Source organism: Aquarana catesbeiana, linkage group LG10, assembly GCF_042186555.1.
Source record: "Aquarana catesbeiana isolate 2022-GZ linkage group LG10, ASM4218655v1, whole genome shotgun sequence".
NCBI lineage: Eukaryota > Metazoa > Chordata > Amphibia > Anura > Ranidae > Aquarana > Aquarana catesbeiana.
Window position 1 is genome coordinate 131,084,157 of NC_133333.1, and position 25,870 is coordinate 131,110,026.

At 40.9% G+C, this 25,870-nt stretch overlaps 1 protein-coding gene across 1 annotated transcript; it reads right to left on the reverse strand.

Annotated features, from left to right (window-relative positions):
• On the reverse strand, nucleotides 1-25,870 carry TMEM238 (transmembrane protein 238). Its single transcript, XM_073602672.1, has 2 exons — nucleotides 25,335-25,870; nucleotides 1-3,390 (listed from the first exon to the last, which is right to left on the reverse strand). The coding sequence occupies exon 1, from the start codon at nucleotides 25,767-25,769 to the stop codon at nucleotides 25,338-25,340; it is 432 nt and encodes a 143-aa protein (XP_073458773.1). The 5' UTR covers nucleotides 25,770-25,870; the 3' UTR covers nucleotides 1-3,390; nucleotides 25,335-25,337.

A 25,870-nucleotide genomic window follows, 5' to 3' on the forward strand; every position in this document is an offset into this window, starting at 1 on the left:
TATTTTCAAACAAAGTCTTTAGTTTAGGTTTACAAAAATTGCACACATTAAAAAAATTATCTGCCCTATAAAAATTATTTACAGATATGTGTTGCTTATTTTAGCATCAAACGCTATTCAAATGACACTTAAAAACAGAAACTGGCAAACGTCCGTGGATTTTACAAAGTAAACTGTACAACAAATAGTAAAACAGATCCTTATTACAAAACAGAATAATTGCACTGATCACAAGATTACATGTAAAATTCATGTAGGTGTGTCCACATATAACCGATACTAATTGAAAACTGTTGCTTTCGCAATCATAATTACCCTCATGAAATTCTAAAGCAGCTTCACTTGATTTAGCTCTGCACTAACATGAGTTTAAAGAAGGTTCTGCTAAATTCCTGGTTTTAAAGTTGACTTACTACAAATCAGTTTTAAGAGGATTTTCCTTGTTCCCCAATTCTTGAATAGGCAGTCAATTTAGTGTCTTAAATAATGCCAGGGCTGCTTACTGAGGAAGGTACGAGTAGTGCAGACCCCCATCAAAAACTTAAATGAATAAATAGTTGTTTTATTTCATGTATTTGGGGAAAAAGTTGAAGAGTTCTTAATATTCTTTTAACATTATTCGCTGAATAAATGACAAACTATCCTGGCAGTGTTCAAAAGCTATCCACAATGTGCTAACCCTGCAATCCAGCACAAGAAACAAGACACACATTTGTAATGCCGCGTACACACAACCGGACTCTCCGTCAGAATAGACTCCGACGGTCTTTCCGATGGAGTTCCGCTGAAATGGACTTGCCTACACACGATCACACCAAATTCCGATCGTTTAGAACGCGATGACGTACGACGGGACTAGAAAAAGGAAGTTCAATAGCCAGTAGCCAATAGCTGCCCTTGCGTCGTTTATAACATACAGACGAGCAGTTTTCCCGATAGAAACTGATTCCGTCGGAAAGATTTGAAACATGTTCTATTTCTAGGTCCGTCGGAATTTTATAAAGAAAAAGTCAGATGAAGCCCACACACGATCGGAATGTCCGACGGAATGATTCCGTCTGACCTTTTCTGACATAAAGTCTGGTCGTGTGTACGCGGCATTAGTGTATTTATTTACGTGTGTCTGATTTATGAGGGGAAATTATGAAATGATGTAGCCTTTTGCACAACTGGTGGGATCACTTCTATCATCATATGGGCCTTTATGCACTATATTGATCACAAGCACACCAATTGAGGATGCTGTTGGCTATGGTCCCTCTTCGTAACATTTGATCATTTTTACAGATTTTAGTGGAACATTGAAGTGGAATTCCAGGCTACCACCTAACTAGTCTTAAAAATGCTCCCTCCCCTCTCCGAACACTGATGCTGACTAACCTGTGTAAGAAAGATTTATATTCTTACCTACTTTTGGGTAGGTCCAGTTGTTGTCAAGGGAGTACTTGACAACAAATGGCAATGCCTGGGAGCAATGATACCACCCATAGGCTTCCATCCAATGTTGATGCTCTCTCCCCTGTAGCCACCTCTTACAGAGGTTAGTAAGCATAGGTGTTAGGAGGGGGAGGGAACATTTTTATGACTAGTTAGGTTTTGCCTTGAATTCTACTTTATTCAGACACTGTAATCTGTAACATCTAGTAATATAACTGGCAAAATTGTTGTTAAAACCTAACCATAGCTTGTTGGACATCCTACTATAAAAACACGGGCATTTATGTGAATTCCCTCCACCCCCACCTTTGCACCTTCACTTTTTTTGGGTGGGCTTTCTACAAGATTTGGGGGGGAATTTTTGCTCTTTCATTCAAACATGTTTAGTGAGGTCATGTACTGCTGCTGGACAAGAAAACCTAGATTGCAAGTGAATTCCTGAGTTTGGGGCATACATCCCTGAACATATATTGCCCTAAATACAAGAACAGTGTCCAGCCACGTCCAGATTTTGAAAGGCTGCTGGCAGTGGAGCTGGATGCTGCACTTCTGCCCCCGAGTACCCAAAAACTACCTGAAAATTTGTCACACAGGTAGATTTAAAGATAATTTGCTCCCCCGAAGATATCTTTGCGCTACAGAAGATTATTATCTATTCTAAAGCATGCCTAGAGAAATGCCAACACCTAACATCCCACTGCATGTTCCCAGCAATTTCAAAGAGACAGTTGCAGTATTGGATTAATGTTTAACCAATCTGCAATTGTAATATATTTATATTTCTCACTTTGGACTTATTTCTACAAAAATAAAAATAACACAATCAGTGACTGAAAATGAGTGCTGATTTTTTTCTTTCTGTGGTTTATGAAACTTTTATCTTGAAATGATGATTATAGCTGAATTGAATCTGAACTTCAGTCTTACACATTTGTACAGGCTCCTCTCCTGTACTGAAATGACTTAATCGGATTTCACTGTACACTTTAAACCTCCCACAGTGTGCAATAGAAGGTGCAGCAAGTCAGATAGAGCCCACCTCATTTCTTATCTGGGAAACATCCAGCATCATCTAGTACTTTCTTTCCCAGCTTAACTGTCCTTAGCCCATCATTCATTGAATTTAAGTTATTGTAAACATAGAGGCTCAAAAGTTCATGCGGGCCTTACCCAGGGCAGGCTGCAAGCAAATGCAGCCTGCCTAGAAATGACCATTGCTCCAGACTGACATCCAGGGCTGGGACAAGGGGTGGGCCGAAGGGGTGGCTGCCCTGGGTGTCGCACGTTCCTTCTACTATAAGGCTGAAAGGAGTCGTGACAGCAACATCACTACTTCTGTCAGCCCAGCGGCGAGGAGGGAGCTGGGAGGAGGTGCGGGCTGTGCTGCCTCTCTCCCCCTCCTCATAAGCTTGCACATAATGAAAGGCGGCACTGCTGACACCCACATATTAAGGTATTTTATTGTTTGCATAACTCCTCCCAAGAGCTAGCTCACTTCTTGCATCAGGCTGAAGGCACTTGAGAACAGTAGTGAAACATGGGCTTGTGATGATTTCAGTGTATTGCCTGCACTGAACAGGGAAGCACAGAGACCCACTGATAATAACATCACTGGGTCTAAAATAAGGTACATAAAGAAAATGGAAAGGTTTTTTTTTTTTTTAAATTTCATTAGCAAGTTGATGAGGGAAGAAGGGATTGGAAAAGGCAAAATATACGCCTAATTACTATGTCAATATATTATCTATATTTTTTACATGCAATTAAAAGATAATGCAGCCTTTTAAAAAAACTTGAAGTATATACAAAAATATAACATTCTTCCATTTTACGTAGATTTAAAAATCTAGCTGTATATCGGTTTTGGTCCAGTTTTTCTTCTGTAAAATTTTCTCCAATAGTCATAGCACGTCTCCGCTTCATAGGTTTAACAGGCTGGAATCTCTGTGCAATCTAAAAAAACAAAACAAATAGTGAATATAATAAGGGGTGTAAAAATAATTTAAAAAAAAATCTAAAAATGAAAAGATCATTTTTATTCTGCCTTAGGTTCACTTCTATTTCCCTTAATCCAAACCCTAACTAGGTACCTGAAATTATTATTATTTTGTAGCACTCTCTCTCTAGTGTGATAGAAGTGTAGTGCTGTGTTTTGGTAAGAGTAGGTAAATTTCCAGGCTTGGCTGCCAGCCAAGTCTGGGTGTGTTTTCATCTGGGTCTGGGAGTGGAGTGATTCAGGGTAGAGATTCACAAGCAGCATCACCAGGACCTCGAACTTTTTTCCAGAATGCTCTGGTGTTTTCTGGAAGGAGAGGTGGAGAGGGGAGGTGGAGCTGCTTGGGGTATTTTAAAGGAGCCCTGACCAATCTCCCAACTTGGATTGGCAGGGGGCAGGCCTCCTTAAATACCTAGGGTCAGCCCAGCTGAGGGAGATGGAGATGGAGTGTTAGGCTGTTGGTGGCCTTTGAGGGAGCTCCCCAGTCTGGGGGGGTGACCTTGGGCCTGGGCCTGGGCCTGGGCTCGGGTGTGGACGGGACCCTCTGAGAACACGTGGAGGTGTCCTGGACTGGAGAAGTGATTCTCAATTCCAGTCCTCAAGGCGCCCCAAAAAGGTCATGTTTTCAGGATTTCCCTCAGATGAAACGGCTGTGGTAATTACTAAGGCAGTGAAACTGATGAAATCACCTGTGCAAAATAATTGAAAGCCTGAAAACATGACCTGTTGGGGCGCTTTGAGGACTGAATTCAGAAACACTGGAATGGAGGCACAGGAGCCTGATCAAATCACCTGTGCAAAATAATTGAGCGTCTGAAAACATGACCTGTTGGGGCGCTTTGAGGACTGAATTCAGAAACACTGGAATGGAGGCACAGGAGCCAGGAGAGGACAGCGGGAGAGAGCAGTGCCAGAAAAGTCTCCAGGGAGGAACAACAAGTCACAGCCAGGAGGGCTGGTGAGTGATGCACTGTCAGGAGGACTGGGAAGGCATGCCTGAGAGGACTGGGAGATAGCAGTCTGGAATGGGTGCAGAACAAGAAAAGTGGACTGTGGAAGAATGGGCAGGAGAGAGAGGCAGCTGCAACCATGCAGGTTGGCAGGGCCTGAAGAGGTGGTACTGGGAGCAGTAGCCACGTATAGGACAACTAGAACTGTTATATTTTTGCTACACCATAGGGATCCCAGGTCCCTACCCACAAAACTTGCAAGGCCTGGCTGAGCCAATGTCAGGCCTAAACCTGTGCTAGTTGATCCTGGAAGTACAAGCAAGTGATCTGCTGGAGATGTTGAGGAGGAATAATTTGCAACCAAGTGTTGTGCTGGAGTGAAGACTGGAGTGCATATACAAGGAGTGTATAGTTGATCCCATGTAAATATTCTGCAATTCAGTGGGCATCCCATATTCCCTGATCCCATCCAAGTTAATTCCCCTCAATAAAAAACAAAAAACAAAGTGCATGGACTGTTTTCTGTCTAAAGAGTGACTGGAAATCATGTGCCTAGCTGGGCAGGGTGACAGGTGGACTACAACACTCAGCAGCCGCTATCGGGGTACTTATTATTATACAGGATTTATATAGTGCCAACAGTTTGCAGAGCGCTTTACAACACTTCTTTCTAGTGCCCACCTAACCTCCTGCCCCCTGGATCCTGTTCCTTCTCAAATACTACGGTCACCATCTGACTCAATCCTACACTCCTTGGCATCTTCCCCAACCCACTAAAACATGCGCTAGTCACTCCCATACCAAAAAAGGCCTCAGACCCCACCAATCTTAACAACTTAAGACCCATCTCTTTAATCCCTTTTGCCTCCAAACTCTTGAACGTTTAGTCTACAACCGACTGAGCGACCACCTCATTGTGAATAACCTTCTTGATCCCCTTCAGTCTGGATTTCGCCCACAGCACTTCACAGAAACTGCCCTCCTAAAAATCACAAATGATTTACTAACAGCCAAAACCAATGGTCATTATTCCACAGCAGAAGCCAATCTATGGGTCCCGGTCCCGGGCAATGGATGCCCGCTGGCACCTGACGATCATCGGGCAGAGACACAGAACAAAGCTCTATGTAAACAAGGCAGGCCTCCATTCTGTCTGACAGGGGGGGTGGTAGATTTTGTGTCCCTGCACCTGCAAAGGAGAGAGAGAGAGAGGGAGAGGGAGAGGGAGAGGGAGAGGGAGAGGGAGAGGGAGAGGGAGAGGGAGAGGGAGAGGGAGAGGGAGAGGGAGAGGGAGAGGGAGAGGGAGAGGGAGAGGGAGAGGGAGAGGGAGAGGGAGAGGGAGAGGGAGAGGGAGAGAGAGAGAGAGAGAGAAAGAGAGAGAACGAAAGAAACAGAGAGAGAGAGAGAGAGAGAGAGAGACAGAGACAGAGACACACACACACATATATATTTTACAGTATATATACACACACCATAGGTTTTAGAAGCTCAATCAATATATGGTTAATGGGATTTTTTTTTTTACCAAAAATATGTAGCAGAATACATATTGGCCTACATTTATAAAGAAATTAGATTTATTTTTTTTTTAATTTTTCAGAATTGTCTTTTTTTTCCAGTGATGATCAAATACCATCGAAAGCTCTATTTGTGGGAAAAAAATTACAAATTTTGTTTGGGTACAGCATTGCATGGCCACACTAATGTCAGTTAAAGTAACGCAGTGCCATATCGAAAAAATGGGCATCAAGGGCGGTAAATTTTTCGGAGGTCAAGTGGTTAAAGTGGCACTCTTGCACATGGCCTATTTTATGAAGGCTTGCTTTTGATTTTTTTTCACAGCGTTTTGCTGTAGCTACATTCTGACTAACAATAATGATTTAAATGAGTACTAATGTATCTTGCAGTAACACTGGAAGGCAATAAGGAATCAGAGAAAAGGGTCCAACCTAGCTGACACACTTTTCCCACTGAGTAGAGCAATAGTTTTCTATTGCAATCATTTGTACCCCGCAGACTGTCTGATTTTTGTCTAAACCTGTGGACACTGCAGGCACTGGTCAAGAAGATATGTTATACATAGCCTTGATAAATAAGGCAAGAAGCAGCAAATCAACATTCTCTTAACAATGATCTAATTCTTGTTAATACATTTTGTGTTCACGTGTGTTCACTGTACTTTCATATTTTAATTGTATTTTGCACTGGCTCTACTGAATACACTTCTAAAGTTTGACTCCTCTTCAGCCTTTTGGCATCAACTAAATGAAAATGACCGCTGTGGTTGTTGAGCTAATGTGGTAATTCTAGACCGCTTGCAAACAAAACACAGAATAATGGCATCATTCAAATTTTATTAGATGGTAAAATACATACATGACATTAATGAAGTTCCACAACTTCTTTGACTTTTTTCAATCACCAAGAGAAAGAGTAGGAGAAAGAAAGCATCTGAGAGGCGGAAAAAAAGTAAGAAGAAACAAGTAGAGAGAAAGAGAACAGGAAAAAGAAGAGAGAATAAAGCAGAGAGGCAAAGAGAGAGGAAGGCATTGAAAGTATAAGAGAAAGACAGAGAGAGGGAATAAAAGACAAAGATAAACAATGCAGAAGAACATTTAAAAAAGAGAACAAAAATACACATGTATGTGTGAATAATGCTGAAAAAAATTATATATACTGTATATGTGAAATCTGCATAGCGTGATATTAAAGGATACAAAACTCAATGCAGCTCTACCCCTTCCTCTCCTTCCAGTACCAATACTTATACATTAAATATTGGTACAATACATGTACCAATACTCCCCTCCCCACCCTAACCCTGTTTTTTTCCAGAAAACACAGAGCTTTAAAATCAGGGGGTCTTAGAACCTTAACACCAAGGATTAAACTCAGACAAACAGGCCGAAGAAGATACCTATACCTACATATGAGTTATGTTAATGCACATTCCAGTTTGTTATCTGTTTTTTAAACCACTTCCACACATGATATCAAACAATAATGTGTTCATGCATTGCTATACACTCTAAGCCCAACCTTTGACTGTATGCTCTAAAAGATAATGAATTTGAAAAAAGAAAACACAGTCCAGTTATGGGCAAATTATATACTGCTATAAAATAGGTATCAGGCCTTTAGAGAGCTGGCACAGTATTTGCATCCTCAAGTACATAGTGTGAATAGGGGAATCCAGAGGAAGACAGGGGAGAGTTGAGTATAATGCTAGACATTATTGTCAGCTGACCTTATGAGTCCCATACAAGTTGGTTGGCAGAACTGGGATTTCTGCCATCAAACATTACCAACTTAAATGAACAGCTTTGCTGCATATTTGTTGTTGGCAGAACTTACCATGTAGACTAAAGGGCCAGGTTGGAGCACAGAGGCTCCAAAAATAGAAGTTTTCCAGCAGGACTTGTTGCAAGCTGGCAAGTGAGCTGGGAATCAATCTCTCTCTCCCTTTCTCTCACATCACTTCCAAGTTTTTATCTTGTCGTAAGAAGGAATTTTGTAACTTTAGTAACATCTTCATTTTGATTATGGAGACTAGCTTTAAAAAAAAAAAAAAAAATAATAATCTTATTGTGTGTACCAGGCTTTAACCTCCCTGGTGGTATGATTATTTCAGATTTTAGGTGCTGAAAGCGGTACAATTATTTTGCACAGAAATTTGACGTTTTATATTATAGGCCTGTAATTCTTAGGAATAATTCACTTAAATCTGTCCAAACCAGAGTCTAGTAGACATCCCGGGTACGATAAAGTTTGAAAAATGAAATCAAAAATTATAATATAATAATAACTATAAATAATTATACCAAATAATATTATAATAATAATAAAAGTTATTCAATAATGTAATCAAATCAAAAACACTGAAATTTGCTCAGTTGCAGAATTGTCGCTTTCGTTACTTTTAGTGTTTGGTAACGGATTTCCCCACAAATCACTATCGCTCAATTCTGCAAGTGATTATAATTTATTATCACTGTTTTCTAGCTGGTCTAAAGCCACTTTTGATGTAAAGGGACAGTTTTGGTTGCCATGGACAATCTCCAGTTTCCAGGCAGAAAGAACAGTTTTTATAATATAAAACTGCATGCAGGACACTGGGCAGACCACTAGGGACAAATAGGATGTGAAATTATTTGATACAGTACTGTAATCTTACAGATTACAGTATACTGTATCTATACTGTTTGTTTAACTTTTTGAATTTGCTGCCGAACTCCGTCCCCGTGCGTCGCAACGCTCGCAGGGAACGGAGCTCGGCACTGTGAATCGAGTGAGACACGGCGGCTCGCCGATCACAGCGGGGAGATATTGCAGGATCCAGGGGACAAGGTAAGTATCCTCTACATGGATCTTGCGATGCGATGCCGAGTCTGGCTCGGGGATACCGCTTTGGGTATTGAAAATCCACCCCGAGCCAGACTCGGGAATACCGCCAGGGGGGTTAATGCAGCAGATGAAAGACACATCACGCTTTCTTCCCTTCGACTTCGAAAGATGTTCAGCAGTGCCAATAGCACAGAACTGGCAGAAACCAGTGGGACCCAGGAACACCTATCTACTGTCCAGAGAAGTCTGACCAGAAGTGGTCTTCATGGAAGAATTGCAGCCAAAAAGCCATATCTCCGACATGGAAACAAGGCGAAGCAACTCAACTATGCAAAAAACATAGGAACTGGCATGCAGAAACATGGCAGAAGATGCTTTGGACTGATGAGTCGAAAAGTTAAATATTTGGCTATAGCAGGAGGCAATTAGTTTGGCGAAGTGCAGGTGAGCGGTACAATATTGAGTGTCTGCAAGCATGGTGGAGGTTCCTTGCAAGTTTGGGGCTGAATTTCTGCAAATGGAATTGGTGATTTGGTCAGGATCAATGGTGTCCTCAATTCTGAGAAATTCTGAGAAATACAGGTAGATACTTATCCACCATGCCATACTACAGGAGGTCCCCGAGTTACGAACCTCCGACTTGTGAACAACTCCTACTTACGAACGGGAGGCAGCGTTGGCGGGCACATCGAAAAACGACATCAGAAACCAGCAGAAAACATCGGACGTCTCTGCCGTTCTGCACATGCACTTCTGACTTACGAACAAATCAGACTTAAGAATAAAAAGGCAGTCCCTAACCCGTTCGTAACTCGTGGACTGCCTATATCAGGGAGGCATGTGATTATCCCCAAATTTGTTCTGCAGCAGGACAACCACCCCAAACACACAGCCAATGTCATTAAGAACGATCTTCAGCATAAAGCAGAACAAGGAGTCAAGTGATGATTTGGCCCCACAGAGCCCTGATCTCAACATCATTGAGTCTGTCTTGGATTACACGAAGAGACAAAAGGATTTAAGGCAACCCACATCCACAGAATGATCTGTGGTTAGTTCTCCAAGATATTTGAAACAACCTACCTTCCTTCAAAAACTGTGTGCAAGTGTACCTAGAAGAATGAATGCTGTTTTGATGGCAAAGGGTGGGCAAATAAACTATTAATATGTCCATTTCTGAAAGCATTTTTTAATTTGCAGGGTTTTTTTTTACATCTGCCTAAAACTTTTGCACAGTACTCTATATATAGTTGTAAACAATAAATAAAACGATACCTCAAATAATAGTGAGTAAACTTTCAGGAATGATTCGTCTTCAGAAACCCATCTTTGAAAAAAAAAACCCAAGTTAAGAGCAGTTTAAATACACCATAGAGGTTTTGTCAAAAATCTGACATGAAAACATAACTATCTGCAGAATGAAAGGCAGGAGAAGCTCATTAGCGACCCCTGCCTATGGGAACAGGGACTGAAACAAATAGGCAGTTATTGTAGTGTTAATTATTGATCAGTTAACTGTTATCATTAAACTTTATTAAAAAATTCTGGAAGCTTCTAAGAAAGGTCAGGTGACTAGAAGTACCAATAAGAAGAAAGAAGAATATTAAGGGTCATCAGACCAACGGCAGCACTTCAAGAAGAAACATCTCCTGAGTCTGTCTCCTTTTGCTTTTGCTCATGGAAAATCTGCTGCGTCAGATGATGGAGCGGGCCTCTGCTCCTGACGGGGATTCCTGGCTGCGTTTCTGTCTTTCCTCGGCGGCTCCTCCGGCCTCATCTGCCTCTTTTTCTCCTCCTTCTCCCCCTCTCTCTTTCCCACAGCCTCCTCCGGTCATGGCTTCTCTTCCAGGTCCCTCCGGTGTTTCGTTTCCGGCCAGGGCTCCTCCTCCGGTCCGTCCTCCTGCTGTGTCATGGGCGCCTGCGGTGATTGACAGCGCGACTCCGCCTGTGATGACGCCGGTGGATCCTCCTTCCTCTTCGGCTGCTGGCTCGGTTCCTTCGGCTGGAAATAGCTTATGCGCAGTGGATACTGGCATAGAGCTGAGGGAGAGAACGACGTCGGTCCGCCGGATCGAATCCCGGGGACCTCCACTCAAAAAGAAATGTAAGAGTAAAGGTAATAAGAAGCGCTCTTTGCGGGACGCTGAATTAATGATGCCTGTTCACTCAGACACTGTTCATACTGGCCTTAATCCTGTTGATGATATTGCTTTGTCTTCCTCTTCTTTCCTCCCTGATTTAGCTATGGATAATGTGAATGATGTTTTGTTGTCTCCTGTGATGCACCCTTTGCTGATTTCTGATGATGTTAGTGCTTGTTCTTTTCCTACAGCTAACCCCTCTGGTTCACTGCATTCTACACAGGCTGTTTCTGATGCTAATTTGGGGTCTGCTAGACCTGTAAATTTACCTCACTCTTTGCCACAGATGACATCTAGTGGTGAGTCTAATCAAATGCATAATTTAATGTTATGTATGTCTTCTTTTGCTTCCTTTGCTGACAATTTAAAAAAATGTTTTTCTGAGGGTTTCAATGTTGGGGTTTTACCTGCTGTGGATGTGCGACCGCCTGCGCATGTTCCGCCGGTCGCTGATGCTAATGTTCTGCCTTTATTGAATCCGTCTTCACATTCAGTTCCTGAATGTTGCTTTAAAGAAGCTATGACGTGTGAAATTTCTCCGCTTGGCTTCCATTTATCGCCGTCTGTAAAAAACAAAATTTGGAAAGGCGAATATATTGAGATACTCTCTCTTTTGCCATCCTTTAAAGAAAATCGTATGGATGTTAGGGATTCAGAGAAGGCTGACGACGACAAGAGAAAATCTGCTCCACGAAATTTTAATAACTGGCTACAGGCCTTTTGTATTTTCTCTAGTGTTATGGGTGAGCGGCACCCGGAGCTCTGCAGTGGCCTTTTTAGACATCTTGAGATTATCCTTGAGGCTTACAAGAATTTTCCTGGGCTGGCTTGGTTTTTTTTACGACGAGTCTTTTCGTCAGAAAATTGCTATTCATAAAAATATGTCTTGGGGGACTAAAGATGTGGGTTTGTGGTTGAACCTTCTTATACCACGTAAACCCACATTGCCTGTGTCTTCTTCGCAACTGTTACAACTTAAAAAGGGTTTTTGTTTCAGTTTTAATGAGGGACAGTGTAAATGGCCAAATTCGTGCCGTTATAAACACGAGTGTGCTTCTTGTTCGGGTAATCATCCTGCCTCCCGTTGTTTTAAAAGATTGCATTCTAACATGGTTGCTCCTTCTAGGGATAATTTTCGTGCTGGGAGTAACACCGGTGAAATTGCCGTTGCCGTTCCTTCTCAGTTGGCCAAACCGCAGGATGGCGGAAATTCTCGTTGAGGGTTTTTCTTTTGGTTTTTGATTGCCTCAGTTTTCTGGCCCTGGTTGTCTTTGTTGTGATAACCTTGTCTCTGTTCATCGTTTCCCTACCATTGTCTCTGGTAAAATTGCTAAGGAAATATCTGAAGGTAGGGTTGCGGGCCCATTTTTATTTCCTCCGTTTGCTAATTTTCGTGTTTCTCCTTTAGGTTTGGTTCCTAAAAAGGAACCCAATAGTTTCCGCCTTATCCATCATTTATCTTTCCCAGCCGGTTTTTCTCTTAATGACGAAATCGAACCTGAATTAAGTACTGTTACGTATACCTCTTTTGATGAGGCGATTTTCAGGATTCGTCGCTTGGGTGTGTCTGCTGTTATGGCTAAGGCTGATATTAAATCTGCTTTCCGCCTGTTGCCCATACACCCTTCGGCCTTTAACTCGTTGGGTTTTCATCACGATGGTTTTTATTTTTATGATAAGTGCCTTCCCATGGGCTGTTCCTTATCCTGTACTTACTTTGAGACGTTTTCGACATTTTTGGAATGGGTTGTTACTTTCTTGACGGGTTCATCTAATGTATTACATTATCTTGATGATTTTTTATTTTTTGGTCCGGCAGATAATTTTGAATGCTTATATTTGTTCACTGAATTTCGTTTAACATGCTGATGTTTTGGAGTCCCATTGGCCCTCGAAAAGTCTGTTTGGCCGACGACTTGTATTGAATTCCTGGGTGTTACCATTGACACTGTATTGATGGAATGTCGTTTACCTCAGGCCAAGTTAGATCGTTTGAGGTTTATGATTTCTTTTGTACTTTCCAAACCTAAGGTTACCGTTCACACATTGCAATCTTTGTTGGGTTTACTAGCATTTGCTACGCGCATAATTCCTATGGGCCGTGTTTTTTCTAAAAGACTGTATAGAGCTATTGCTGGTTGTAGATCTCCAAATCATTTTGTGCGGATCAATTCTTCTTTAGTATCTGATTTGTTGGTTTGGAATGATTTCTTTTCCTCGTACAATGGCTGTTCTTTTTGGCAGACACCTTTCCAGGATAATTCAGTTGTTTCTTTATTCACTGATGCAGCTGGGAGTACGGGTTATGGTGCCTTTTATCAGGGTCATTGGTCGGCTGCACGTTGGCCTGATTGTTGGCTTTCGTTGGGCTATACCAAAAATTTTGTACTCCTTGAATTGTTTCCGATTCTGGTTTCCTTGGATATTTGGGGTGTTCACCTTCGCAATTCTCGTTTGTTGTTCCATTCTGATAATAAAAGGGTTGCCTATGCGATCAATTGCTTGTCTTCTAAGTCTTTGCCTGTGTTGGCTGTTTTGCGTTGCATTGTTCTTAAATGTTTAGAACTTAATCTTTGGATTAAAGTTAAATACATCCCTGGATACACTAATGTGATTGCTGATTCTCTTTCCCGTTTTCAGATAGATCGGTTTCGCGCTCTGGTACCGGAAGCGGATCTCCTTGGTCTACCTTGCCCGGAACGTCTATGGTCCGTGGTCTGCGATCTGTGAATTCTGCCTTGATGAACTCTCTTGCTCCTTCCACGTGGGCGAATTACTACGCCGCGTGGTCTTTGTGGACTGTCTTTTTGACCTCTTTAGGTTTTCCTTCTAGTTGTATTTCTGAGACTTTGGTTTTGCGTTTTTTGGATTTTTTGATGCAACGCAATTATTCATATTCGCATATTGTTAAAATATTGGCGGGGATTTCTTTCTTTTTTAAAAGCCGTGGCTTTCCGCCTTGTTCTTCCTTTTTCTTAGTTAAGCAGTCCCTTAAGGGTTACCGTAAACACAGTTACCGTAGTGATACTCGTGTTCCGGTCACTTTCTCTCTTTTGCGACGTTTGATGGCTGCCTCTGCCTTTGTTTGTTATTCTACTGCTGAGGCTTTACTTTTTAAGGTTTCTTTTAGTTTGTTATTTTTTTGGGGCTTTTCGTATTTCAGAATTGCTACCTAGGTCTTCATCCTCTCTGGGAGGTTTGTGGTTTTCTGATGTTTCCATGGGCCCTGATTTTATTAAAATATTTCTGCGATTCAGCAAGACTGATCAGTTGGGGAGGGGTCGGTGGATTGTTATTCCGCGATCCTTCGGTTCACCGGTTTGCGCCTTCTTCTGGTTGTCTGCATATTTGCCGTCTCGGCCCCTTGGTTCGCCACAATTGTTGCTTCATGACTCTGGTTCTCCACTTACTCAGCGCCAGTTTTCGGCTGTCCTTAAAAAATGTCTGCTTTATCTCAATTTGCCCCATTTACGTGTTACCAGTCATTCATTTCGTATTGGCGCAGCGACTGAGGCGGCCAAGTTGGGTTTCTCTGAGTCCGATATTAAAAAGTTGGGTGGTTGGAAATCAGACTGTTATCTTTCCTATATTAGACCTAATTTATGTTTTTTCTGATTTTAGGTTCTTCGAACGCTGTATGGCTTATTGGACATTCATTCGTTTACTGGGCCCATGTTCGAGCCTCCAACAGAGTCTATGGACTTAATTTAAATTTAGACGGTGCGAATATTGTTTGGCATGGTTACCGTGGAATGTCTTGGTTTGCTCTTCATTCTTTATTAACGGAATTGCTTTCTTCTTTCTCTAGTCCTGATGTAGTTATTATTCATTTGGGGGGTATTGATTTGGGGATTCATAAAACTTTAGATTTGGTTTCCCAAATTAAACTTGATTTTCTTCATTTACGCTCTGTTCTCCCCTCCTCGGTTCTGATTTTTTCAGAGATTGTTCCGCGATTGAAATGGTTAATTGATCCTGATCTCTTATATCTTGAGAAAATCAGAAGGAGGGTGAACAGACTTATCAATAAATTTATGCCCTCTGTTCAAGGTTTTTCTTATAGACATACTGATTTGGAAGGTGGATTGTATGGGCTTTATCGCCCTGATATGGTCCATCTTTCTGATATAGGGCTTGATATATTTAACTTGGATTTGCAAACTTGTGTGGAATTGGCCGTGGCCCGAGTGGGGTGCCATGCTATATGAATATAGCCTGGCGTTTGGGGTATGGTGTACTAACGTTAAAGACGTATATATATATGGTTCGAGCTTTAATGGCTGAACTATTTGGTTTAATTGTTTGAATATAGTTCAAGCTTTGATGGCTGAACTATTATTGTTTTGGTATGATTTTAGTAAGCTAATTGGTATTTTTTATTATGCCAATAATAAAGGACCACGGCCATTTTTATCCAAGTCTATAGTCTGTTTGTATTTATTTTAATTTATTATCATTATATTGTACATCAGTTTTCAGCCTCTGATCCCATGAAAGGCAGGAGAAGCTCATTAGCGACCCCTGCCTATGGGAACAGGGACTGAAACAAATAGGCAGTTATTGTAGTGTTAATTATTGATCAGTTAACTGTTATCAATAAACTTTATTAAAAAATTCTGGAAGCTTCTAAGAAAGGTCAGGTGACTAGAAGTACCAATAAGAAGAAAGAAGAATATTAACGGTCATCAGACCAACGGCAGCACTTCAAGAAGAAACATCCCTCCCTCCCTCCCTCCCTATGTCGTGGTTCTTGTTATGTGGCTGGTCCCTTCTGCTGTAAGGGGGTATGGTGTACTAACGTTAAAGACGTATATATATATGGTTCGAGCTTTAATGGCTGAACTATTTGGTTTAATTGTTTGAATATAGTTCGAGCTTTGATGGCTGAACTATTATTGTTTTGGTATGATTTTAGTAAGCTAATTGGTATTTTTTATTATGCCAATAATAAAGGACCACGGCCATTTTTATCCAAGTCTATAGTCTGTTTGTATTTATTTTAATTTATTATCATTATATTGTACATCAGTTTTCAGCCTCTGATCCCATTATAATTCAAAGTGTAATGATCAAAGTAATCCATACCAGACGGTAAAGATTGTTCATAATTTTTACCACTCTGAACTATTGAAAAGTCAAATCTGATATCTGATAAAGAATCTGATAAATTGATCTTAAAATTTATCGAAGTACGTCTATTTAAGCACCAGAGGAATTGGGTGATAAAGAATTATGACTTCGTAATTCATTGCTGATTGGCCAATTTTACATCCATACTTTCAAAAATTATAATTTGCCATTTGTGCAATTCACCCATCACTATTGATGGTTTTTTGACTGCCCCTTGCCTGTATTTAATTCTCTTTGCACTGCTTTATTGAAGGATATCTAGAAATTTGTAGAAGTTGCCATATAATTTCAATTGAAAAAACATGAAACTCCTGGATTTTGTTAACTTTTTTAGATTACTTTTTGAGATGTCCGTGAATTTTTAGTAAAGTGATATCGTTGTGGTCCTCTGAAAATCACTCTGCTTCCAGGCGCTAAGAGGAGGACTTTAGATCTAGCCACAACTCACTACCATCCATGTGGATCAGGGAAATGTAGGACATGATGGGCACATGTTTGGGTACAAAAGAGGGCAGAAATAGGGGCTGTGGGCATATGTGCAGGTGTAGCAGAGGATGAATTTAGGTACAGTGTGCAGCTCAGACCAAGAGTCTAAAGCCTAGTACACACAGGCGGGATTGGACGGTTGAATAGAAACTGCCCAACATTTGGCCCGTGTGTACGGCAGCTGGACCGGCTCCTTGGCGGTGCTGACCAGACCAGAATGTTCTGGCAGGAAGGGGGGGCAGTCCCACTATCAGAACACAAGAGCGCAGTAGGGGAGAGCACTGTACTGATATCGGATTGTTAGTAGAGCGGCTCTGGCCTGAGCTGTCAGTTTTTTTTTCATTCAGCCTGCTGGGTTGAACGCAAAAAAAAAAAAAATAGTAGTGTGTACAGGGCTTAAGACTCCTAGATCCACCCATTACAGTTAGCTAAGATGTAATTGTGTCAATGCTCGCTGTCTAAAGTACTACAATGGGGAATTTACAAAACTGATGGCCAGGAGGATAGAGGGTTTAAGTCACTGGTCTTATATAATGGAAGTATACAGAGCCTTTTACAGCACTAAAGAAAAGAAGATTTTTCACTACCTGGGTAACAATGAATGGAAAGAACAAATTTAGGGCATGAATACACCTTTCCACTGATTCATTAAGATTTCTGCTCAGGGTTTAGCTTTAACTATGATCTATACATCTTAAAGTGGTATTAAACCCAAAGCTAGAAATGTAATATATTGCAGTTTACCAATCAGAGGTGGTGGCTGCATTCCTTTTCTTTTTTTAGGCTTTTTTCCCTCTGTTTTCACCTGGTGATCTGGCCAGTAAAACTTTTCCTCTATTAGCGTGCCTACACTCTATATCAGGGATCTCCAAACTTTTCAAACAAAGGGCCAGTTTATTTTCCTTTAGACTTTAGGAGGGCCAGATTGTGCCCAGCGGGGGCAGAAAGTGTCCCAGGCCTGGCATCATTCATAATAAATATGGACTCAGGGTCGGTGGTCAATAGGATGAGGAGTAGTGCCTTTATTACTAAGATGAATAGTATCCCATCATTGGTATCAGTGGAAGAAATGGTGCTCCATTGTTGGTGTCAGTGGGAGGAATAGTGCCCCAAGGGCCAGTGCCATAAAGGCTAGCAAAGGACCACATCTGGCCCACGGGCCGCAGTTTGGAGACCTCTGCTCTATATGAATGAACACAGGGGGCACCTTTAGACAGCAGTATTGTCGGTCTGGGGGGAGGGGAGCGTTAGATGTACTAGCAGATTTAGACACCCTAACATATTAAACAAAAAGGAAAAAAAACTTTTTTTTTCCTTTTGGGATGAAGGTTTTACATAAATTAAAGCTGATTGTTGTAAGCATCTCTGCCAGTGGAAAATGGCTCCACACTAACTACAATATTGCAGACATCACATCTAAGGGTTAGTAAGGTGCAATATAATAAATGTTTGCAATTGGGTTGAAAACTAGCGCCAATTCACACTAGACCATTGTTTTACCACACTGAAAAATGCCAGTCACTGCTAGGACACACTGGGGTTGAGTTACATAAAAAGAAAAGAATCCAATCAGCTTCCAGGTTTTATGTCAAAGCTTAATTGAACAAGCTAAAGTTTTAAAAGCAAAGGAGAAGGCCTTCAAAAAATACAACGTTGAGGGATCATCCTCAGCATTCAGACTTTATAAAGAATGCAACAAGAAATGTAAGGGTGCAATTAGGACGGCTAAGATAGAACATGAAAGACACATAGCGGAGGAGAGCAAAAAAAATCCCAAGAAATTCTTTAAGTATGTAAACAGTAAAAAAGGGAGGACAGACCATATTGGACCCATAAAGAATGAGGAAGGACATCTGGTTACAAAGGATGGGGAGATGGCGAAGGTATTGAATTTATTCTTCTCCTCAGTCTTCACGAGTGAATCCGGGGGGCTTCAGTAACCAAAACTGCAGTGTTTATCCTCATGACACAACACAGGAAGCACCTCCATGGTTAACAGAGGACAGAATTAAAATTAGACTTGAGAAACTTAACATTAATAAATTACTGGGACCAGATGGCTTGCATCCGAGGGTACTTAGGGAACTCAGTCAAGTGATTGCCAGACCGTTGTTCCTAATTTTTACAGACAGTCTACTGACTGGAATGGTACCAGCTGATTGGAGAAAAGCCAATGTAGCACCAATATTTAAAAAGGGCCCAAAATACATCCCTGGGAATTACAAACCAGTTAGCCTAACATCAATAGTATGTAAACTCTTGGAGGGGATGATAAGGGACTTTATACAAGATTTTAGTAATAAGAACGATATCATTAGCAGTAATCAGCATGGATTCATGAAGAAGCGTTCTTGCCAAACCAATCTATTAACCTTCTATGAGGAGGTGAGTTGCCATCTAGACAAAGGAAGGCCCGTAGACGTGGTGTATCTGGATTTTGCAAAAGCATTTGACACAGTTCCCCATAAACGTTTACTGTACAAAATAAGGTCCGTTGGCATGGACCATAGGGTGAGTACATGGATTGAAAACTGGCTACAAGGGCGAGTTCAGAGGGTGGTGATAAATGGGGAGTACTCAGAATGGTCAGGGGTGGATAGTGGGGTTCCCCAGGGTTCTGTGCTGGGACCAATCCTATTTAATTTGTTTATAAACGACCTGGAGGATGGGATAAGCAGTTCAATCTCTGTATTTGCAGACGATACTAAGCTAAGCAGGGCAATAACTTCTCCGTAGGATGTGGAAACCTTGCAAAAAGACCTGAACAAATTAATGGGGTGGGCAACTACATGGCAAATGAGGTTCAATGTAGAAAAATGTAAAATAATGCATTTGGGTGGCAAAAATATGAATGCAATCTATACACTGGGGGGAGAACCTCTGGGGGAATCTAGGATGGAAAAGGACCTGGGGGTCCTAGTAGATGATAGGCTCAGCAATGGCATGCAATGCCAAGCTGCTGCTAATAAAGCAAACAGAATATTGGCATGCATTAAAAGGGGGATCAACGCAAGAGATAAAACGATAATTCTCCCACTCTACAAGGCTCTGGTCCGGCCGCACCTGGAGTATGCTGTCCAGTTCTGGGCACCAGTCCTCAGGAAGGATGTACTGGAAATGGAGCGAGTACAAAGAAGGGCAACAAAGCTAATAAAGGGTCTGGAGGATCTTAGTTATGAGGAAAGGTTGCAAGCACTGAACTTATTCTCTCTGGAGAAGAGACGCTTGAGAGGGGATATGATTTCAATTTACAAATACTGTACCGATGACCCCACAATAGGGATAAAACTTTTTCGCAGAAGAGAGTTTAATAAGACTCGTGGCCACTTATTACAATTAGAAGAAAAGAGGTTTAACCTTAAACTACGTAGAGGTTCTTTACTGTAAGAGGGGCAAGGATGTGGAATTCCCTTCCACAGGCGGTGGTCTTAGCGGGGAGTATTGATAGCTTCAAGAAACTATTAGATAATCACCTGAATGACCGCAACATACAGGGATATACAATGTAATACTGACACATAATCACACACATAGGTTGGACTTGATGGACTTGTGTCTTTTTTCAACCTCACCTACTATGTAACTATAACTATGTAAAGTTTGGTGCAGCTGTGCACGGCAGCCAATCGGCTTCTGATTTTGCCCTCTCCTGTTTTAGTAAATCAACCCCACAGAAAATAATTGTCTTCTATGTGTCCTATTCACATTGAAATGCAGCAACAAGCACTGGACAGGATCACATGGTATTGTACAGCAGCGCAGTACGCTCCTATACAGTGACATGAATGAATTATCACTTTTGTGCACTTCAATAAAGTTTGTTCGAAAAAGCACCACACTGCCCCCTACCCCTGGCTCACTGCGGCTGGAATGGACAGCTGCCAGACCATTAGTGTAAACGGGCCCTAAAGAAATCAGTACTGCCATTGCTGATCTCCTTCTGAAAATGCAAATAACATGTTTTTATTATTGAGTCAAAGATCTAGAAAAAGTATACAGATAAGGAGTTCTCACTGCATTTCAGGTTAGTGACTTATACGGTATTTCGACTTTAGCTTCCATTTTGCCTAAGAAGCCATTGAAAGTGTTAAACCATTAAAAGGTCTTACAGTGATGATGTCACATTGTACAAAATCCTTTAACCTCTTCCCACCCAGCCTATTGTAAAATGACAGCTGGGCAGAAGCACTGTTGTTCTGGGAGGACATCATAGGACATCCACCCAGAATCGGGTCATGCTCCAACACGATTGGTCACCCGCCATGTCCACCAGACATAACCGATGACAGGTCACTGTACCAGCCCGTTGCAGCCAATCATAGCAGATCACATGACAGTTGTACATAATGAAAGGCTTTGTTACAAGCCTTTCATTGTGTACTATTGTGGTGAGCTCTGTGATTGTACCATGTGATGTCTGTGACCAGACAGGGCCAATCACAGCCCATCTGTACCATGTGCTTAGCTGTGGCCAATCACAGCTAACCAAACTAGTAAACAATGAATGAGTAGTTTTCATTAAGAAAAAATAGTTGCTTAAACAATGGAACCTTGGATTACGAGCATAATCCGTTGCAGGAGAATGCTTGTAATCCAAAGCACTCGCATATCAAAGCGAGTTTCCCCATAGAAGTCAAGAGAAACAAAGATAATTTGTTCCGCATTGACTTCTATTACATGCAATACCGCATGTGGACAGAGGTGTGGGGGGGCGCCGGAGAGCCTCGGGAACTGAGTCATTCCGAGTATTTCCGAACGGCTCTGAATGGCTCCGAACCGTAATGAGTGTCCCCGGCGCCCCCGCACTTCTAGTCAAATGCGGTACTGCACCATCCATTAGCTTGAATTCTGCTTGTTTTGCGAGACAACACTCGCAAACCGAGTCAGAATTTAAAAAAAAAGTTGCTCGTCTTTCCACTGGTTCCACTGTAACTGTAAAATGCACAATTATAAGCAATCATAGTGTGTTAAAAAAAAAAAAAACATTTAAAAAATTGAATTATTTTTTTTCTTATAAACTGTCACCAGTCAGTGTCCCTGATCACCACCACACCAGTCATATGATAATGCTGTACTGCACTGGTGACTGTATGTAAAACATTTAAAAAAAAAACATTTTTTGCATTTCTTCATTTTCCAAAACATTGTGACAAAAAAAATTACAAATTCAAAAAACTCGACATGCCTCTTACTAAATACGTTGGACTGTAAATTTTTGGGCCTCAGGAAGTTAGATGTGTGTGTCAGTACATCGGGATTGATCAATTTTCAGATATCTATACACCATGGTTTGTGGACTCTAACTTACCTACAGACTAAATAATATACACCTACATTTGGGTTATTTTCACCAAAGAAATGTAGCAGTATATATTTTGTCCCAATTTTATGAAGAAAGATTATTTATTTGTAAAACAGAACTGAAGAAAAATTTTATTTTTTTCGCTTATTTTGCATTTTGATTAAATACCACGAAAAGAAAGCTCTATTTGTGTGAAAAAAAAATTATAAAAATTTCATATGGATACAGTGTTGCATGACCGTGTAATTGTCATTCAAAGTGTGACAGCGCTGAAAGCTGAAAATTGGCATGGGCAGGAAGAGGTTAAAAGTGTTCGGTGTTGAATTGGTTATTATGATAGTGCACATCAAGTTCCCCTTCAGAGACCCAACCCTCTAACATGTTTCATCCAGATCTAGGAAAATATACAGATAAAGTTTCTCACTGTATTCCAGGTTACTGACTTAAAGGGTATTTCAACTTTAGCACTGAACTTCTGTTATTTGCTCCCATGTTGTCTATCAAACCATGGAAAGGTCACACAATGGTGAAGTCACTTTGTATAATATTCTTTATTTGAGATGAGAGTGCACATAGAGATTGCCGCCATAGGGACAAACCCCTCTTTAATGTTTCAATTGGATGGGCTTAGTCCTAGAGATGGGGTTGACCTAAAGAGGAGTGTTTATATACATTCATTCATTAGCAATCCTCCTTGAAGAAACAAACAAATACATAGCTTTTCCATGAACAAAAGCCAATGTTGCTATTGCATATACACAATTCAGCCATAACATTTTGACCACTTACCATAACCCATCAGAGAATGGACTCCACTTGACCTCTGAAGGTATGCTGTGGTATCTGGCACCAAGCCATCAGTAGCAGATCCTAGTAGTCCTGCAAGTTGTGAGGTGGGGCTTCCATGGATCTGACTTGTTTTCCCAGCACATCCAATAGATGCTTGATTAGAATGATATCTGAAGAATTTGGAGGCCAAGTCAACACCTCAAACTCATCAATGTGTTCCTCAAACCATTCTTGAATTCGTCACACCAAGCCATCATTTTTCCATTGCTCCGTGGTCTAGTTTTGAAGCCTATGTGCTCATTGTAACCATTTTGGGCTGTGGGTACAGGTAAGCATGGGCACCCTGACTGGTCTGCTTGTATGCATCACTATACTCAACAAACTGTGATGCACTGTGTGTACTGATACCTTTCTATTGGAACCAGCATTAACTTTTTTTTTAACAATTTGAGATACAGGAACTCTTCTATTGGATCAGACTACAGGGGCCAGCCTTCCCTCCCCGTGTGCATCAATGAACCTTGGCTGCCTATAACATTGTCGCTTGTTTTTCCTTCCTTGGACCACGTGGTAGGACTTGACCACTGCAGACTGGAACGTTTCACAAGAACTGCAGTTTTGTAGTTGTTCTGACCTGGTTGTCTAGTCATTACAATTTGGCCCTTGCCAAAGTAGCTCAAATTAAGCTTGTCCATTTCTTCTGCTTTCAAAACATCAACTTCAGGGACAACATGTTCACTTGTTGCCTAATATATACCACCTACTTTCAGATGCCATTGCAATGAGATAATCAATGTTATACACTTGTCAGTGTTCATCGTGTTATGGCTGATTGTTGTATATCTCTATGGGAGTGATGCCTCAATCCTTATTTCACATAATTAAAATGTTCCCACCATTTTAAAATACAAATTAAAGACCTATACTACGTTGCGGAGAAGAGATGAGGGTGTGTTCTGTAGTCCTGTGCTAGGCTGATAACACTGAAGGTGCTTCACAAATAATGTGTAAAGATACAGGGAATGCTTCACATCTGGTGTGCAGAAAGTGCAGAGAAAATGTTGCAGAAAATTTTTCAGGTGTACCAAGACACCTCCACATGTGTCCCCACTCAGCAAATCACAATGACACCCAGCTTTTCAGTCTGGGAGTCAATAAAGGCTTCAGTGAACTGCCATCCTGCAACTTTCTTTGGATATTGCTACAAGCCTTTATTGACTCCCAGACTGAAAAGCTGGGTGTCATTGTGATTTGCTGAGTGGGGACACATGTGGAGGTCTCTTGGTACACCTGAAAAATTTTCTGCAACATTTTCTCTGCACACCAGATGTGAAGCATTCCCTGTATCTTTACACATTATTTGTGAAGCACCTTCACAGTTTTATATGGACTTTATGTTTTTGTCATCACCTATTATGGGTTTTTGTTTGTGAGCTCTGTATTTATATATTTTATCACTATGTCCAAGTCTTTGTGTATAGCAGCTTCATTCATTCATTTTTGTATCACCCATTTTTTTTTTTCACACCATCAGCGCAAGTTTATATATTTAGATTATATATTTTCCTAGGCTGATAACACTGCTGCTCCATACATACAGTATGGTGAGTGGGCGTAGTCACCCTAGGATGAAAAGTGTGTTACTGGCAGGATAACCAGGTGAAAATAATGGGCAAAAAGCTTAAAAAACAAAATGAATGCAGCCACCTCGTCTAAGAACTGGTAAGTTGCAATGATTAACATTTTTTTTTTTTTTTTAAATAGATACGCTTTGGAAAGTATTGAAGCCAGAGACACATAGGTAGTTAGCATTTCACAATTTAGCAACTTTTTCTTCTTGGTTTCTTTAAAACAATTTTGATTTAGTGATACAAATAAAATGTAATTAACGACTGGTCACTTGGGGTTATGCATATTATTGATAATGTTGCAATATTTTTAGTAATATTGTAATCTATAATATAACATAATATGATTAAATACCCATACTTTTAGTTGGTATCATCTGTGATACATAGAAAAATTAAAGTTTGAATAAGCAACATGCAGCTTTTAGACATTGTAATATTCATTTTAGGACACACAGAAGACAGCTCAAGTGTATGCATCTTTCATAACTACCAACAGCAATTGTAAATATATGTATTTCTCAACGCACCGACACACATAAAATAGTCCTCAACTGAACTGGCTAAAAAATTGCTAGATTGAAAACTGATCATATATCTATGGGCTCTGCACCAAATACATGTGTTGATTAATCTCATGAGAACTATCATTTAGTAAGGATGGATTTTTGCCAGCTACTCACTGGAGGTGTTTGAACAGTACATAAATATGTACGCTCAGGCAATGATCACACAACAATTATGCATGTTTGCAGAAAAATTGTTCTTAGGTCTGTGGGTATTCATATAGTATGTATGCAGAGTTGGCCATCTAACCTAATCCAAGCACCTGGCCCAATCAGTAATAGCTTTGGCAATCAATGGCACTCTCCGAGTTTTACTTGTTCAGACATTGGGCATGTGTCAACTCGAAAAAGTGGAAGCAGTCATACAAGGGCCACATATGTATGCTCATGTAATCCATCTACATCTGCATGAACCCTACTAAGTATGCACTATGAATGTGAACATCAGGCAGACGTGCTACCTGGCACTGCTCCATGTTGCCTGATAAGCAGCACATGTATACAGATCTTAAATATGATATATTTTTCATGTATCCTTTTTCTTTTATGTAAATCTCCAACTTACTTGTCATGGCTCAGTTCCTTCTGTCAACAGATCCTGTTTTGGGACCTTCGGTCTAGATAACTGTAGTGTGTCTGGCTTTTCTGATCGAAGCTGTCCATCATTCCTCCATCTTCTTGTTCCATGGCTAACATCACGGTGAGAAATGTGACGGGAGATTTTACGTGCCAGGCGAGCAAGTGTCCCATCTTTGATCATGTAGTCTTGCTGTAGTTCCTCCATTGATATTTCAATATTGCCTGTGTACCAGAAGATCCAGCCTATTAAACTCAAGAAAACAATGATTGCTCCTGTGTAAATCAACAAATCACCAAAATCCTGGCCATTCAGCTGTAGCTCTGCAAATATCCCAACAAGTAGAGAGGCCAACCCAATCAAGTCCATAAAAATAGCAAAAAGAAGTGCAAGCCGACAACGGTCTAAACCATTTTCAGCCATCAGTACTGTCACAGAATACTCAAACTAGGTGCTGCATAGGTTGGTGTGTTAATGCAAGACAACAAGGCTAATGGATTGAGAAAAGGAAGTAGGAACTGGTT